The following is a 16,827-nucleotide window of genomic DNA, read 5'->3' as shown; positions in this document are numbered from 1 at the left end:
GTGACTCTCATTACTGGCCGCAAGTTCCACATTCCTCTACAGTTACACAATGCTTTCCTTAGCTTTTGATTAATTAGCGCAGAGATTTTCAGCACTGGGCTGGGCTGGGTTACTAGTATTGAGTTAGCTGTAAAACATTTATTGAGGCCACTGGATTGTAATGAAATACATAAATCATATGCCCTAATGCTAAAATATAATACCTACCATACACCCTCTAAATAATAATCCTCTAAATAATCGCTATCAATGTCTTGTGACCTTGTTGCTTGGTGGTACTTATCTGTACTCATAATGGTTCAGTGGTGTGAAACACCCATTAGTGCATGAATCAATACTTTTCTTCCCAACACCAAGCATGCGATAACTCAATCCCCCAGAGTTTCACTATGTTGTTGAGGCTTATTGCCTGGCCATTGCCCCATCAACCAACCAGAACTGGCTTTGCCGACCCACTCCAGCAGCCAAGTGGAGGAATGTTAATGGCTGTTTGCACTTCCTTGCTTTGGGCTACCAGTGCCGGCCTGGCAGGCCTGCTTGGGTAATGGCCAGTTGGTGGTTGTGGGCGGATTGATGGATGGATGGTGGGAATGGTATGCTCTAGCAGCCGTATGGGGTGTCAGAGCCAGCCAGCTGGCTGAGGCCTGCTGGTGGTGTGGAATCAATAACCAACTTAGCCAAAACCGACGTGGTTGGCCACCTTCTGTCAGATCCTTCACTGTCACTGAGGTGTTGGCTGCCTCTGTTTTTTGTCTCTGTGGGTGGGAAAGCCGACACTTTACATATGGCTTAATTGGAAGTGATTCTTAATGTGACATTTATTAATTATATAATTGAGAAATTCGTATTGTTATGTTCATTGGTCAGCATTCAATGTGATACACCCTATCTCAACCCATCACTTTCTAAATAATTAAGAGGGGGCTGCTGTTTGACTCAACCCCCTGTAAAAACACAGCCACATGCAAATCCTATGGGTCTATGTAATATTAAATGATGCTAACCCGAAGGGGAGACAGGAAAAATTGCTTAAGTCTGCAGTCCGGCACTTGAAACCCTACGCTTACCTTTTCAGGGTGTTGTAACTCAACACACCCATAAACAGAGCTGCATTGTCACAAAGTTGCATTGTTAGCAATATATTTGAGTGCAGGCCAGAGTCTTGTACTGTACTACTACTCTACTCTTTCTGACAGCAGGTCAAAACACTATTTCTTTCTTTCACTCTGTCAGATGCTTTTGAATTATCTGTATCCCTCTCTCCTCTCTCTTTTTCTTTCTCTTTCACTGTCAATTCAGTTCAGCCAATCTAATTTAATTCAGTGGCATGATTGAAATCTTTGTACTCTCTTTCTGTCTTCCTCTCTCTAAGCAGCAGACTCTAACATGGCAGGGGAGGATGGTTTCGATGAGAAGGGCTGTCACTGTGAGATCTCAGTGGAGGACCTGCTGCCTTCAGTCAAGTCTGTCATTAGAGCTGTCAGGTGAGGCAATTTTGACTTCTTTCCTCATCAACTCAAGTGTCCTCTTTAGCCATAGACAACAGAGAAAGAATTTGTATCTACTGCAAGGTCGCATGCAAACAAACCCTGATTGCACCCCATGCCTTCTAGTAGCTCTCTTGATTGAATTGACTGGAAAATCTTCTTTTTTTAGATGTTTTTTTATGATATTTTTGGTTTATGTGATTGGGCACATTGATGAGAGACAGGAAGTATAACTAACTAGTTTTATTCCCACAACTAACTCTTTTACCAGTACAAAGAATTAGGTAACTCTAACCCTAGGTCATGGAGACACAAAGGCTTCTGTCTTCTCCAACATGCCAACATGCCAATATGAGATAAGTAAGAGGATAAGTGAGCTCCATTCCCTCAGTGCCCTTCAATGCATCACAACTCTGAGAGCCTCTACTTGCGCCTGAGTGACTGAAACAAGCCCACGGCTAGATTGGTCGTGCAAAAAGATGGCCTTACATAAACATCCAAGAAGAGCCACCCCACCTCCTCTTTATTACAAGGCTTAATTTTACTGCTGCCTTTCCTCGCCATTGCCTGCCTCTCTTACTCCCTAAAGCAGGGAGATATTATAGCCCCAAGGCCGGACCATTTGAGGGCTGCTTAGAGACTCTCGCGTTCAGCCGTATCCCCTTATGTTTGGCCTCAACGCTCCACAGGTGCATGGATATTGAACAAACTTCAGCCACTGAGAGCTGCTTTCTCAGAGTGATAGATTTACACGCACACAGCTTAAGTAAGCAGTACGACAACCACCATCAATACTTAGGTGGTCTTTACAACTTCACAGGATGTAAGGACCAATGAAATGATTTTCCAGATGCCTGACTCTCTGCATCGGTGTGAAGAAACAGCAGGCTGGCGTGCAATGATGGTTGAGGGAGCCACTGCAGGTCATTGGAATTGACTGTGTCAGACTACCCCCTAGTGGTTGATTTGTGAACATACTCTTACTTCTCTGCTATCTATCCAGGATAATGAAGTTCCATGTAGCCAAAAAGAAGTTTAAGGAGACGTTGCGTCCATATGATGTGAAGGATGTGATTGAGCAATACTCTGCTGGTCACTTGGACATGCTGTGTCGCATCAAGAGCCTGCAGACTAGGTAGGAATGCCGATGTCTACCATTACCTTATATACTTTCCACATGTATTGCATGACACCAACATTATTTGACAGTAGTTTTCCATCCCTGTTATCCTTACTGCCTTACTAGCACTGCTTAATCCCTGATTGTCCACAGTATAACTGATACATGTTTTTTTTTTGTATGTGTGTGTGTGTGTGCACGTGTATATGTGTGTGTACATGTATGCGTGCATCTGCACTCATTCCATGTATGCGCATGTGTGTGTGCAATGTGCGTGTGTATGTTACCTGTGCGTCTGTGTACGCGATTGTTCTTTGTTTGTGTGTGTGTGCACACATGTGCACTTCTTCATGTGCGTGCACGTGTGTTCCCTTTGTTTCCCTCACAGGCTGGACATGATAGTAGGCCCACAACCCCTGAGCAGCCGAGCCAAGACCTTTTCCTCCCCCTCCCTGCCTGTCTATTACAGCCAGGGCAGAAAGAACTCCAGCCAGGGGTCAGAATGCCCCCTTCACATGGAGGATGGGCTCACTTCATTTGTAACTCAGTCGATTCAGGACGTGTTTTTTCTTCAAAAACATGAAAACCGAAAAGCTTTTTGATATAAAAAGGTTCCTAAACCCATTCTGTAAACTATTGAGAATGCGTGGTCTATCATTAGTAAGTGAAATTTTAGTTTGAGTTGATATTTTGAATTGATTGAGCTGAAAGTGAAGTGACCCCAACCTTTCTTCACACATCGCTGTCATACACTCTGCTCTCCCTACTTTCTTTGGTCCTAATCAGGGTGGGAAATATATTTTGGCATTGGTTTGGGCGGAAACATGAAATTGGATGGTGAATTATTTCTGTAGCCTGGAAACAAATGGTTTCCCACCCTGGTGCTAACACACATCACACAGAAAAACCTCTCCAAGCTCTAAAGCTATTCTTTCTTCCCTCTCTCTCTCTCTCCCTCCCTCTTTCTTTCTCTCTCTCTCTCACTCTCTCTCTCTCTCTCTCTCTCTCACACACACACACACACACACACACACACACTAAATTCTCCCACACAACTGTGCATGCCTACCTGTGATATCATTGTAATACTGACCCCTACTGTTGAGTTATACAAATTGCTGCATGGTCTCCATCATCTCAAACGGGGGTGTTTATCAGACTTGGGTCAAATAGTATTTACAAATACAGTAATTGTTTACATTTTAACCTGTATTGAATACTAGTTGGGTGGAAATTACCACATCAGATAGTGTCAGCTAAGATGTTGAACAAAAAAAATTGTACTAAATTGATTTTGAAATACTTGCGCTGTCATTTTAAGTGGCAAACCCCACACATCTGGTACTCCAAGCAGGTTAAGAACAATTATTTGTAAAATACTATGATACAGGTCTTGTCTGGCGGGGGTGTTGACAAAGCTTTAATTAATTATCTATGAAAAAACGTTTGTGGCATCATTCTTGCATGACATCTCCTTGGTTTATTCATGACCTTTGTTTAATTTTAACCCCGTTCATTTACAAGTGGACAGGCCTTACTAACCAGATTCTACTGAACCTCACTGGATTTGTTATGAGTAGCATCTATATGTCCTCATGTGGTTTAATATAAATAAACAAACAGAGTCATACATACATGCAAACATAGGCTACATATACACATAAAAAGAAGAATCATCATATATCATTTAATTCAAATAATTTCATTGTAATTTATCAAAAAAATAAAGTGCTGTAAAACAAAAGGAATAAAACATCACATTGATAATCATATCAGAAAAATGCAAACCTCTTCTCTTGTGCAACTGTTTGATTCCGGAGATATTGATTTAGTAACACACTCCTTATACGATTAGTTGTAATGCAATGTTGAAGATAGTGTATAGAAGATAGTGCCGGATGGTTATTCATCCAACGTATCTTTCAAATCCAGTGAGGATGTATAACGTTTCATTTCTACAGTCCATGGCTCGTGTTGATTCTATTTGTCAGAATGAAAATGTGCATAACGTGTTGCTGTATTACAGTCTCTACCTTCCTTCCTTTCTGTGGGCTGCCTATTGGATTTCTACTGGTCTGTCAGTCTCTCCTGTCCCGTCACTAATGTTTGACTGTGTGTGTGTGTCTGTGTGTGTGTGTGTGTGTGTGTGTGTGTGTGTGTGTGTGTGTGTGTGTGTGTGTGTGTGTGTATGTGTGTGTGTGTGTGTGTGTGTTCCAGAGTGGACCAGATCCTTGGGAAGGGCCAGATTCCTCTGGATAAGAAAATTCGAGAGAAGCTGCTGTCTGATGGGGATATACTGGAGGACATGAGCATGCTGGGTCGTGTCTGTAAGGTGGAGCGACAGGTCAGTTTTGTTTTTCTTTAATAATCTATAACTTCTATCGACCTCTGTTGGTGACCAGTAGACACTGCAGCTATCATCAACATTAACAACCACTGACTTACCTGAGCTGAGCGGTTTTTGTTTTGTTTTATTACTGTTATTACTATTATTTTTATTTTTATTTAATTATTTATTCATTTATTTATTTATTTGTTTGGTTCATTTGATTATTGTTGATGAGCTTGTTTTATCATTATCATTATTGTTTTTGTAAAACCATTGCAAAAAAAAAAATCACTAACAATAACAAAAGATTACTTATTGCCCATTTTAATTCCCTTGTGAATTAATACATATTACACAGTCACACACACCCCATACCCACCTATTTTGAAAACCATTATACTTGAAATTGAAAATTTTCTTTCCTTTGTTCCTTCTTCCTTTCATCTTCCCTTATCCCTACATTCCTCGCCTCCTTCCTCCTCCTTTCTCCCCTCATAGGTCCAGTCCATCGAGTCAAAGCTGGACTCGCTGCTGGACATCTATCGACAGGTCTTGCGTAAAGGCTCGTCTTCGGCCCTCACCCTCTCCTCTCTGCCTCTGTTCGAGCTAGAGCAGACCTCCGACTACCAGTCCTCCGTCTTCAGCAAGGACCTGTCCTGCTCCACCCAGGTCAGCAGCGGCGGGGTGGCGCCCCCTGGGGGCTGCGTCACACGCTCCTCCACCAACGCTCACCTCTCCCGGGGAGGGCTACATCTCATCCTGGCACCGCCCAATGAGCTCAGCCTCAATCTCAATGCCTCCGCTTCGACGCCTCCCTCCGGTCTCGGGTCCTCCTCTTTTAGCCCGTCGCCGCTGCCTCATCACCATCATCATCACCACCATCATCATCCTCATCATCACCACCATCATCATACCCAGGCTCAGCCCTCCACGCCTGAAAGTGGCAATGATGAGGTAGTGGGGAGCTCTCCACCCGTCCTCACCCCGAATAGTATTCCCAGTGGTGGGGGTGGAGGAGTGGGAGACGGAGGGTTTCCTATCCTGGCGAGGCTTCCGCCACCTCCCCCTCCCAGCCGAACTCTCGGCCCCAGCAGCGCTACCTCCAGGTCGCAGATAGAGGTGGGTGACTTCTGTGGAGGTCTAGGCGGCCAGAGGGAGGACAGTAACGTCGGAGAGGACCTCGGCCTCGGCCTGGGGCTGGGCAGGCTGGGGCAGCAACTGCAAGGCAGCACCAACAGCAACGGCAGGTTGAATGCTAAGGAGGAGGGCTCCTGGAGGAGACATATGAGCCTGGAGATGGAGCCCCTGGTGCCGCTGGCCCTGGGCTGCTGCTCAGGCCCCAGCCAGGTGGACCGAGGCCTGGGCAAGTCCATGTCAGTGCAGGACCTGATGCAGGCGGCCCCGGGGACGGCCCTGGACGCCCACCACAACCTCAGCCTCTCGTCTCCCAGCCCCAGTACTAGCAGTGACTCCCCCATTGGCTTCCACAGCGGCGGCCAGGACCCAGGGGGAGGAGGCGGTGTGGGAAGGAGTGGAGGAGGCGGATGGGGGGAGGAGGACCTCTTTATCAGCGACAGGGACATCGAGGCGCAGGGCTTTGACTTCCTGTCCCAGGGGGGCGCTGACGTCCCGTCCTACTCCTCAGAACTCCTGAGGACTGGGGCCAGGGCAGGCGCAGGGTCCCGGGGCTCCAACCGCAGCCTGGCCAGCGGTCACACGTCCACGCCCTCCGCTGGCAGCAACGAGTCGCTGAACATGCCACACGTGCGGCTAAAATAGACCCGGCTCCATGGACGGGCGGCACGCCAAGCTCACCTCACAGAGACGGTTTTTATCCTTTTTGGAGGGGAGAGGGAGGGTGGGAATATAATAAGGGGTCCTTTTTTGTTTATTTTCATGTTGATTCATTTGATAAAAATCATAGTATTTTCATACAGGTTGATCATACATGACATATCATTGCATGAGTTATTCTTTTTTTAAAGTATGATTGACAAATCTAAGACAAAAGATGAAGGTTTATAAAATGGGAGAGGTGATGTAAAAACTAAAGACTTTGCTGTGAAACAAAGCCAACAGAACTTGGTCCTGAGAGACAGTCGTAATGTGACCCTGAGACAAAGCATGAGCACTGCATGTTTTCAGTCAAATGTACCGGGATTAGCAAGTTACACAGAAGTCTACACTCAGCAGCGCAAGAAGTCATGGACACCAAAGCCTTATGGCAAATCCCTCTAGAGAGTTCTCCCTTCATTTTGACAAGTACAACTATCACAAGTAATGGAAAAAATGGGACTTCATACTTAAATTCATACTGTAGTAGAGCTGATAAAGCCAGGCTAAATGTTCACAAACAAGATCCGTTTCCCATATCTCCAATCATGTGAGAGGCTGCCATCTTGAAAATGAATGTTACCTCATCATAGTAAAGCTTTCCACTCTGTGTTCTTTGTTACTATTTTTATTTGAAGAGTTACAATTTTTTTTTCAAAACATTGTGTCCATTTTAGAAAAAAAAACAACATCATCTTTTGATCCCTAAATCCCTAAATTATAAAAGTGTTATCAGACAACCAAGGACTTAGGTTGCCCACTATCCTTTCAAAAGTACCATAATTTATTTTCATTTTGTTTATCAGATGGTGGAGATTTCATTTTGGAATGAAACTCTTGATTGACAACCATGACCCTTAACCCTAACTCAGCACAACACAGCAAGAAACCCAAATAGAAAAGACAAATATCAAAGTTGCTGTAAGTGCCAAGTCTTTGATTTGATGTCACTTCTGCCAACAGTCAGCTACAGTATGAGGTGCACCATGTGCAGAGCACATACAGTCCTCTCTTGCACACACGTATGCACGCACATTTATACGCACATGCACAGACATGCATGCACATTTACACACACACACACACACACAGCCAGCTGCATCATTATGTATCCATTGTGCAGTAGAAGATAGCTCCTATAGTGTAAGGTACAGTCCAGTAGAGAGAAAGAGGAGCAGTAGTTGCTTATTTTCAGGTCAATTATGCATCAGTCGGTTGGTTTTCCAGCTGATGACAACCATGGATTGAAACGCATCTTGAATGTCATTTCTTGGTCTAAAAAACTGTTTGTGTCATTGGAATATGTGTGTTTTGGCAAAGCACTTTGTCTGTTTTGATCTGGAAACAAATACACTGAAAGAAGAAATGTTCATAAGCATAACTTTTTATCGTGTTTGGCTTTTTGCCACCCTGTTTTTACATGAAAGGAAGGTTTCTTGTTTAAATCAAGGTCAACGGTTCACTTTTTTTTTCATACATTGTACTGTGGGATTATTTTTGCTTCCCTGAAGTGGACATGCTGTAGAATGTATTGCCTATTTCCTTATTCTTATCAGTGCAAGACCTATTGCTCAGACTGCCAAGCAGTGTGACAACAAGATGACTAATGATAAACACCAACAACCAACTTAACTCCTCCTGTTGCATGGTACAGAATCAGGTACGGCAGGTAAGGACAAGTGGTTGTCTAGCAAGGTGAAGGAAACCTATCATAAGATGCAGGGAAATGACTCTACAGCATCCAAAGCTTCAATGGTGACAAATCACGCCATTCGCTAGCAGTACCTCAGTGAAGGTTGAAGATCCATATCAAAGGCTTTACCAGAATATGTGAAGTAGGATTGGGGTCAGTTCACTTTCAGTACAATCAATTCAGGAGGTGGATTTTCTTTCCTTCAGATATTTAAAAAACATTTTGCATGAGAAGGTTGTCATATCCAAACCTATTTATAACTGATAATGAATGCCCTATCATCGTTAAGTGAATAACAATTTCTATACACAGTTCGAAATGATTACATTGAAAGTAAAATGAGCCCAACTCTGATTTGAAGTATACAAAATGTGCAGTACATATATGGTGCCTTGCTTCTGTGGTTCCTATTCATCTCCATATCCGCTGTTCTTTTTCTAAGATGTGCATTTGTGTCCTCTGAACGGAAATGGTTTCACCGTCTTGATTTCATTTTCTCTGACTTGGGCATTTCACATTTTTGTATTCAGAGATCATTTTGCTACTGGACATAAAACTGGCCTTCAACATTGTCTCATTTCTTCTAATTTATTTAAATTATGTGCACATATTTACACACTAGTAATAATCTCAGTTAGATTCATGAAGCCTGTAATGTCATGAAAATGCAAATGAACTTTTATTCTCATACATCAATAAAGGAAATTCTAGCAAGAGTTTGGCTTCATGCTTTCTCACCATCATTCATTCAAACTGAATGGTTCTTTCCTCACTGGTTCAGGAGCATAGACTTAAATCCCAGATTTTGCATTGATACCAGAAAAAAGGAAGAGACATCAGTTTCAACATCTTTAATGTTATGAAGATGTGCTCACAAAGTACACTGATTAAGGTGCAGGAACTATACAGTAACTATAACGTTTAATAGAGCTACTGCAAGAGAGCTTAAGTCAAGCAAAGTGCTAGGTTTGATGATTTCAGGTTTCAGATTAAGACTTTCTGAAGCTTGTTTCTCTAAGGTGCAAACAGGGAACATGCAAGTAGCCAATCTACCTCAGGCTAGTAAGCATTTCTCTTTTAAAGCTAGAACACAGAGCACAACACAGCACTGAACTGGCAAAAAGAACGTCTTTGCCTTATTACCGGTGCTAAGCAGCTAAGTTTGTTGGCTAGATAAAGCGGCTTAATTCTAACTACAACGGCACACAAGGAGGGAACTGTAATGCAAACTTGTAGTGTTGTTCTGCCACAACCCAAATGACAATAAAACCTACATTAAACTACAACTTTAATTGCTAACAGATTATGTAACTATTGTTTTTTCCTTCGCCTGCTTTTGCGATGCATTGTGATAATAGACCAGACACTGACTATGGTGTGCAGAAGGAGTGGGGTGCTTGTATGTCTTCGGCCATGCTGAGCGTTTGGGGCAGCAGCCCAGCACAACGTTCATTTGGCCTTCTGCGCCTTCTGGGCAGACTTGGTGATCTTGCCGCTGGTGGGAGCTTTCTTTTCCACGCCCTTAATCACCCCCACCGCCACCGTCTGACGCATGTCACGCACTGCAAAACGCCCTGAGGGGAGCATCATGGGAGGAGACGATTACACACATCACACTGGATTACATGCATAGCTATTTGATAAGAAACTCCTGTGCTCATGTAGTCATAAAATGCCTTCAATGCCTGATTGTGGTGAAAAGAGCTGTTGTTCCTCATCTGACCATTAGAGGATAGCAACAGTCATCTGACCAAAGGATGAGGTAGAGGGTTTTTACTTTCTGGTCACATTACTGTATCTTAAAAACTAAGTGATCACTTAAATAATTTGTCATCTCTGATTAAAGTAGGGGCTGATGATAACAACATTAACATGAGTACTAATGTTTGGTTTTAACCAGAGATGGAAAGTAACTAAATACATTTACATACATATAAGTACTGTACAATCCAAGTACAATTTTGAGGTACTGGCACTTTCCATTATGTGATACTTTATACTTACTTTTGATGGTAATTTAACACTATGAAAGGGACCATTCTTCAGAATGCATAATTTTACTTAAAGTACATTTTACTGCTAATACTTCTATATTTTTACTTAAGTAAACTTTTGAATGCAGAACCTTTACTTTTTAATTAAGTATTTTTCCATTATGGTATTGCTACCAATACTTAAGTGAAGGATTTGAGTACTTTTTCCACCACAGGTTTTAACTCATAATCACCTTATTAAGTGAAAATGACAACAAATAATTTTTATGGCATTGCGGCTTGAACCAAAAGCACAAACCGTGGAAGAGAGCAGTGACTTACCCAGTGGTGGGTACTCAGAGAAGCTCTCCACACACATGGGCTTGCCGGGGATCATATCCACGATGGCAGCATCCCCAGACTTCAGGAACTTGGGGTTGTCCTCTAGCTTCTTACCGGAGCGACGGTCGATCTTTTCCTTGAGCTCAGCGAACTTGCATGCAATGTGGGCAGTGTGGCAGTCCAGCACAGGGGCGTAGCCAGCGCTGATCTGCCCAGGGTGGTTCAGGATGATCACCTGGGGAACAGCACAGACAAACACACATGTAAAGGCACACGAAGAGGCGCAGGCCCACACACACACACACACACACACACACACACACAAAACATGCAAGGACACAAACAGTTATCGCAACAAAAACATTTGACATACTGCTTATCTCTTAACCATGGTCTCCTGGTAATTCCAGATAATCTAATGCCTATGATCCACGATTTTGAATTATTTTAACTCAAATTAAACAAGTATGATGAGTAATTCTTTACTGCAGTGTCACTCCTCTATGCCGACCTGAGAGGTGAAGCCGGCTGCCTCCTGTGGCGGGTCGTTCTTGCTGTCTCCAGCCACGTTGCCACGGCGAATGTCCTTGACGGACACGTTCTTGACGTTGAAGCCCACATTGTCCCCAGGCAGCGCCTCGGTCAGCGCCTCGTGGTGCATCTCCACAGACTTGACCTCAGTGGTCACGTTGACGGGGGCAAAGGTCACCACCACGCCGGGCCTCAGGATCCCCGTCTCCACACGGCCCACCGGAACTGTGCCAATACCTGGCAGAGGAGAGGGTTAGCAGCAGGATATCAAATTTAAAAAGGTTTGTACTGCAAAAACAGCAAAATTGACACTTGCCTGTAATACTTAGAACAATACAAGGATGTGTTAAAATTTGCAGGAATGAAACTGATATCAATCGTCAGTCTGAAGTCTCAACAACTAGGCTAGATGCACAAGTGGTTCTTGAAGACTGTGTGCTCAGAAAAAATGGCTGACAATCGTTTTTAGGACATCATGAGCCAGTGGGAATTCTTTTAGGACCTCACTCAGTTTTGTTCTCGCTTTGTCACAGGGTGTTCTCATTCCCCAAAATACCTGTAACATATAATCTACCAATGATACTTTTGAACAATTTGTTAATTGGAGCACGAGCATCTCCCTAAACTTCCAAGAGCCCCTCCACGTTTCCTATGAACTGAACTGATACATAAAGTACCCCCACCACCACCACCGCCGCCCTCACCTCCAATCTTGTAGACGTCCTGCAGCGGCAGGCGGAGGGGCTTGTCAGTGGGGCGGGTGGGGGGCTGGATAGCGTCCAGAGCCTCCAGCAGGGTGACGCCTGAGGAGTTGCCGTCCTTACGGTTGATCTTCCAGCCCTTGAACCAGCTCATCTACGGGGACACAGAGGCTCAGAAGTTTATCGTGACTGGAGATGAAGCAGGCTTCGACTTATATGTAAAGGAATAAGTTAAAGTCTAAAATACATTAAGAGAAAGAAGGTTCCCACACACCCATATCACCTCTACAGCTGTTATTTTGGTTGATACAGAGATAAAATGTGTGTGTGTGTGTGTGTGTGTGTTTTACAACTAATTAGTTAAATTTAGATAAAACTCACTCATAATATATTAAGTCTCAACATGGGTTTTATGTGAGGTCCTGTTGTCCTCATATCATATACTGTATGTTGGTATGTACTAGGGCTGCAACTAACGATTATTTTCATTGTCATTGTATTTTCATTGAGACAGATTAATCTGTTGATTATTTTCTCGATTAATGTCGAAAAATGTCGATCAGTGTTTCCCAAAGCCCAAGATGACGTCCTCAAATGTCTTGTTTTGTCCACAACCCAAAGATATTCAGTTTACTGTCATAGAGGAGTAAAGAAACCAGAAAATATTCAGATTTAAGAAGCTGGAATCAGAGAATTTTGACTTATTTTTCTTTAAAAAATTACTCAAACCGATTAATCGATTATCAAAATAGTTGGCGATTAATTTAATAGTTGACAACTAATTGATTAATCGATTAATCGTTGCAGCTCTAGTATGTACTGCTAATTCCTCTAAGTTTTCAACATGTCTCTGTCCCATTATACATCCCAATAAGACAAAATTCTGTACATTCATTATACTTAGGGTCTCATTCTAGACTAACGTTAGGACTGGATTCCAGCATGTTGTCCCCATTCCAGCCGGAGATGGGCACGAAGGCCACCGTGTCGGGGTTGTAGCCGATCTTCTTGATGTAAGTGCTGACTTCCTTCACAATCTCCTCGTAGCGCTTCTGGCTGTAGTTGGGCTCGGTGGAATCCATCTTGTTGACGCCCACAATGAGCTGCTTCACTCCCAGGGTGTAGGCCAGCAGGGCGTGCTCACGAGTCTGGCCGTTCTTCGAGATGCCAGCTTCGAACTCACCGACGCCTGCAGCCACGATCAGCACGGCACAGTCGGCCTGAGAAGGGGGTGGGAGGTGAGGAGATATGAAAAATCCCTTAAAGCAACTTGAATGTTAATCCTAGAGTTGCCTCACGTCTATTTGAAATCATGTAGTGTGCTAAGAATAGTAGTTTCAGTGTAGCGAACATAATCTTGGTCAAGACCTTGGCAAGTGAAACAAAGCAGTCATGCCGTTTCTTCTTCACTATCACATTTTTCTACCACTTCAAACCCCTTTTTCCATCCTATCTCCTTCTCTTCCTTTCACTGTTTTCCTCCTCCACTGTTCTTTCTCTCTCCATCTTGCTGTGTCATTTTCTACTCCTCTCCCCCTTCTTCTCACTCTCCCTCTACCTGGGACGTCCCAGTAATCATGTTCTTGATGAAGTCCCTGTGTCCCGGGGCATCGATGATGGTCACGTAGTACTTGCTGGTCTCAAACTTCCACAGGGAGATGTCAATGGTGATGCCGCGCTCACGCTCTGCCTTCAGCTTGTCCAGAACCCAGGCATATTTGAAGGAGCCCTTTCCCATCTAGGGGAATGTGGAGAGGGAAATAACACGCAGACATATCACATTTCTATTTACATAAAATACCTTGCCCTTTGATAGATGCTTTTGTCCACAGCTCCTGATAGCACCATAACGGCATACATTTTTAGCATGGATGGTTCCCGATGCAATCATTCTCCTAAACCAATTCAATTATTGTTTATGACTTAATCCTTCCTACTCAAGCAAATCATGGAGGATAAAATCTGAAAACGCTAGTCATAAATGTGAGTAATCATGATAACTTTCATTATGATTATCATCTTGCTCTTGGGCTTGCTCTAAAAAAAAGCTTTGACTACTTACTATGGGTAACATCTGAGCAATCTGAGCAATTAGGAGTTAGAATATTTTGTGTCCTGTCCTGCGCAATTCAAATCTTGTCCTGTGTACTGAAGGCTTTGTACTGTTAGGTGGCTGTCACTTTATGTGGGTTTTGTCCAGTGTAATGTGTGCCCTGCACCATTAGGTCACTATTGTCTAGTCATGCTGCGTCTTTGAATGCATTTACCAAAAGCAAACTTTTATGGGATTTGCACCATTACTTGCAAGTTTGAGGGGAAAAATGCGGCTTTGTGAAATGTAGCCTAGACTGCAGGCTGCTAATTTTTCAAAATCACATGCAGTCTGATAAAGATGCTCCATCTTAACTTATCTACTACCATTTAGGAGAAGCAAAAATGTTTCTTTGAGACAACATAATGTGAGGTAACACTCATACTCAGCATTTCACATGACTATTCAGGTGATATAATGCAACTGATCTCATTATCAATCCCAGTCTGTGAACGTTTGAGACGGCCAGTATTGAATGAATCGATTATTTGTTGGATCAATTATGAATAATCAAATCCTGCTAAGTCATGATAAATGCTGATCAGGAGGCACTGAAATTTGGAAAAATGTGCTGCAGGCTATCTGGGCTGCAGACTAGGCTAAATTTACAACCTTGGAAAATTATCATAAAAGTGCAGCCTTTTTCCAAACTTAAGTAATAATGCCAATCCAATAAAACATTTGCTTGTGCTATAAAGATGTCTCATGACAACACAATAGCCATCTAATGGTACAGAGTGCACATTACATAGGACGAGACACAAAAATGGACAGGACAGGGCGGACAGAGTAGCCAGCTAATGGTACGAGACCCTGATTAGACAAGACAAGACACCCAACTGCACAGGACAGGACACCGCAGGGGACAGCAAACAAAAGGACAATGACGAGATGCCTGCCAGCATCCTTTGAAAACAATCTGCAGTACACTTAACGCAGTGGGAAAATCCTAATAGAGACCATCATTTCCACCAAAGTACTCAGCTGCCTGTGTCATACCTCGGCAGCTTCCTTCTCAAACTTCTCGATTGTCCTCTTGTCGATGCCGCCACACTTGTAGATGAGGTGGCCGGTGGTGGTGGACTTGCCTGAGTCGACATGGCCGATCACCACAATGTTTATGTGGAGCTTCTCCTTCCCCATAGCCGCTCGCCCTGGAAGATACTGAGGAATACCAGCAGGGGCAAGAGAGGAGTCAACTACAGGAATACAGACAGAGGAGACTATGCACCCACAGTATCCCTCAACCACACACACACACACACACACCTGCACTCACCTGCCAATTTGGTATTAGGCTGTCTCAGTGAAGCTATAAAACTTGCTGACACAATAATGATCATACTAGGCCAATGTTGGATGTTGAGTTTCATCTGGTGGAATTTCAGTGTCATGATGAGCAAAGCAGAAAGGAGTCATCAGTCAATCAATAAGACTATTGATTGACTGATGACTCCTTGATAACTCTCTTCTGCTTTCATCTCTATACATATAAGGTGAAAGTTTCAATACAAATTGAAATTGGCCTGCAATGATCATCACTAAGTGAGTTTGGATGGGGGGGATGGGGGGGTACTTATCTTACCCCTGTCCCCTTACTGTCTGCTTTGTTTAGATAATTAGTGTGCTAAGCAACGAAGTAAGCTCGTGACAGTTGGCCGACTATTGCATCAGTCTCTCCCACACTGGCGCGCGCACACACGCACGCGCGCACGCACGCACACACCTCGGTCAACACGATTTTTTAACCCCCGTGATGATGACTAAACTTTATCTCACTGCATCCTTACCACTACCTGCCTCCATTTTGAGAACATATTTTGGTGTTATGGGAAAATCAGCCATTTCTTTCGCACAGTTTACTGCTGCTGTGGTCTTATCACTGGAGATAAAGGAGTGCAGGAGTCGACGGGGGTTTCATTTTTCAAAAGGAGGCAACCATACTGTACACAATAGCCAATACAACACAGGACAGACAGCACCTTGCCAACCCTGTACACCTGCTAAGCATATATGATGAGGCTCAGATCTGGCTTTGACATGAAAGCACCAAACAGATATTAGTAAAATGAACAGAACCCTGCTTTAGTTTATTTGTAGTGTTTAATAAAAGGTACCAGAATGCACTAAATATATAAGAAAAGATCATTTATGCGAGACAATGCCGCAGTGAACAGTCAACAACCATTGTCCTGCAGAGTTTAGATGTATTCATATCTGTGGAATAACCTTGCAGACTTTTTCCACAACACTTGCGTTATTGTACTGTGGCGGCAGTCTGTTCGAGATAAAAGATTCCCGCATGACAGTCGGGTGGAATATTCTTCACTGAAACTGCGCCATACAGGCCTAATAAGCAAACAGCAAACTGTGGTGCCCTCCACACCCCTCTGCGCGCTTTGGCGCCGCTCGCCTAAAATCTGATTTCCATGCCATCAAAGCCACACACCAAATCTTAATTTCGCGTCGCAGTATAACGCACTTATGTAATAATACTACAGACATGCACGACGCTGTCAGTCCTCTGAAACACAGCCATGAAATGATGCTGACAACAGTGCGTGTTATTCGATAGTGTGTTGCATGGAGAAATGCTGTGAGATATCCTACCTTCGCTTCAGCAGTGTGTTATTTGCACAGTGCGACGGTACAGGAGATGCTGCCTGCTGCGCTATATTTGGAGGATGAAGCCAAAGTACCGCTAAAGTCAACTGGCGTCAAACGCG

The 16,827-nt window shown here is 43.5% G+C and overlaps 2 protein-coding genes across 2 annotated transcripts in view; one reads left to right on the top strand and one right to left on the bottom strand.

Annotated features, from left to right (window-relative positions):
• Nucleotides 1–6,750, top strand: part of kcnq5b (potassium voltage-gated channel, KQT-like subfamily, member 5b) — a 105,739-nt gene extending 98,989 nt beyond the window's left edge. Inside the window, exons 10-13 of the mRNA XM_071534119.1 lie at nucleotides 1,376–1,484; nucleotides 2,491–2,622; nucleotides 4,825–4,951; nucleotides 5,435–6,750. Of these exons, the coding sequence (XP_071390220.1) occupies nucleotides 1,376–1,484; nucleotides 2,491–2,622; nucleotides 4,825–4,951; nucleotides 5,435–6,715 (1,649 nt within the window). The 3' untranslated portion in view covers nucleotides 6,716–6,750. The remainder of the gene's footprint in view (nucleotides 1–1,375; nucleotides 1,485–2,490; nucleotides 2,623–4,824; nucleotides 4,952–5,434) is intronic.
• A 2,574-nt stretch (nucleotides 6,751–9,324) lies between these two features.
• On the bottom strand, nucleotides 9,325–16,802 carry LOC139656522 (elongation factor 1-alpha 1). The gene is made up of 8 exons (XM_071534130.1): nucleotides 16,712–16,802; nucleotides 15,101–15,265; nucleotides 13,568–13,747; nucleotides 12,933–13,229; nucleotides 12,013–12,163; nucleotides 11,289–11,545; nucleotides 10,778–11,012; nucleotides 9,325–10,036 (listed from the first exon to the last, which is right to left on the bottom strand). The coding sequence occupies exons 2-8, from the start codon at nucleotides 15,242–15,244 to the stop codon at nucleotides 9,912–9,914; spliced, it is 1,389 nt and encodes a 462-aa protein (XP_071390231.1). The 5' UTR covers nucleotides 15,245–15,265; nucleotides 16,712–16,802; the 3' UTR covers nucleotides 9,325–9,911.
• Nucleotides 16,803–16,827: the final 25 nt, after the last annotated feature.

Source organism: Centroberyx affinis, unplaced genomic scaffold (assembly GCF_046629955.1).
Source record: "Centroberyx affinis isolate AG114_WGS23_722 - 3 ecotype Tasmania unplaced genomic scaffold, CSIRO-AGI_Caff_v1 ptg002491l_1, whole genome shotgun sequence".
NCBI classification, from domain to species: Eukaryota; Metazoa; Chordata; class Actinopteri; order Beryciformes; family Berycidae; genus Centroberyx; species Centroberyx affinis.
The sequence above is the reverse complement of the archived record's forward strand: the minus strand, read 5'-3'. Positions and strand labels throughout refer to the sequence as shown.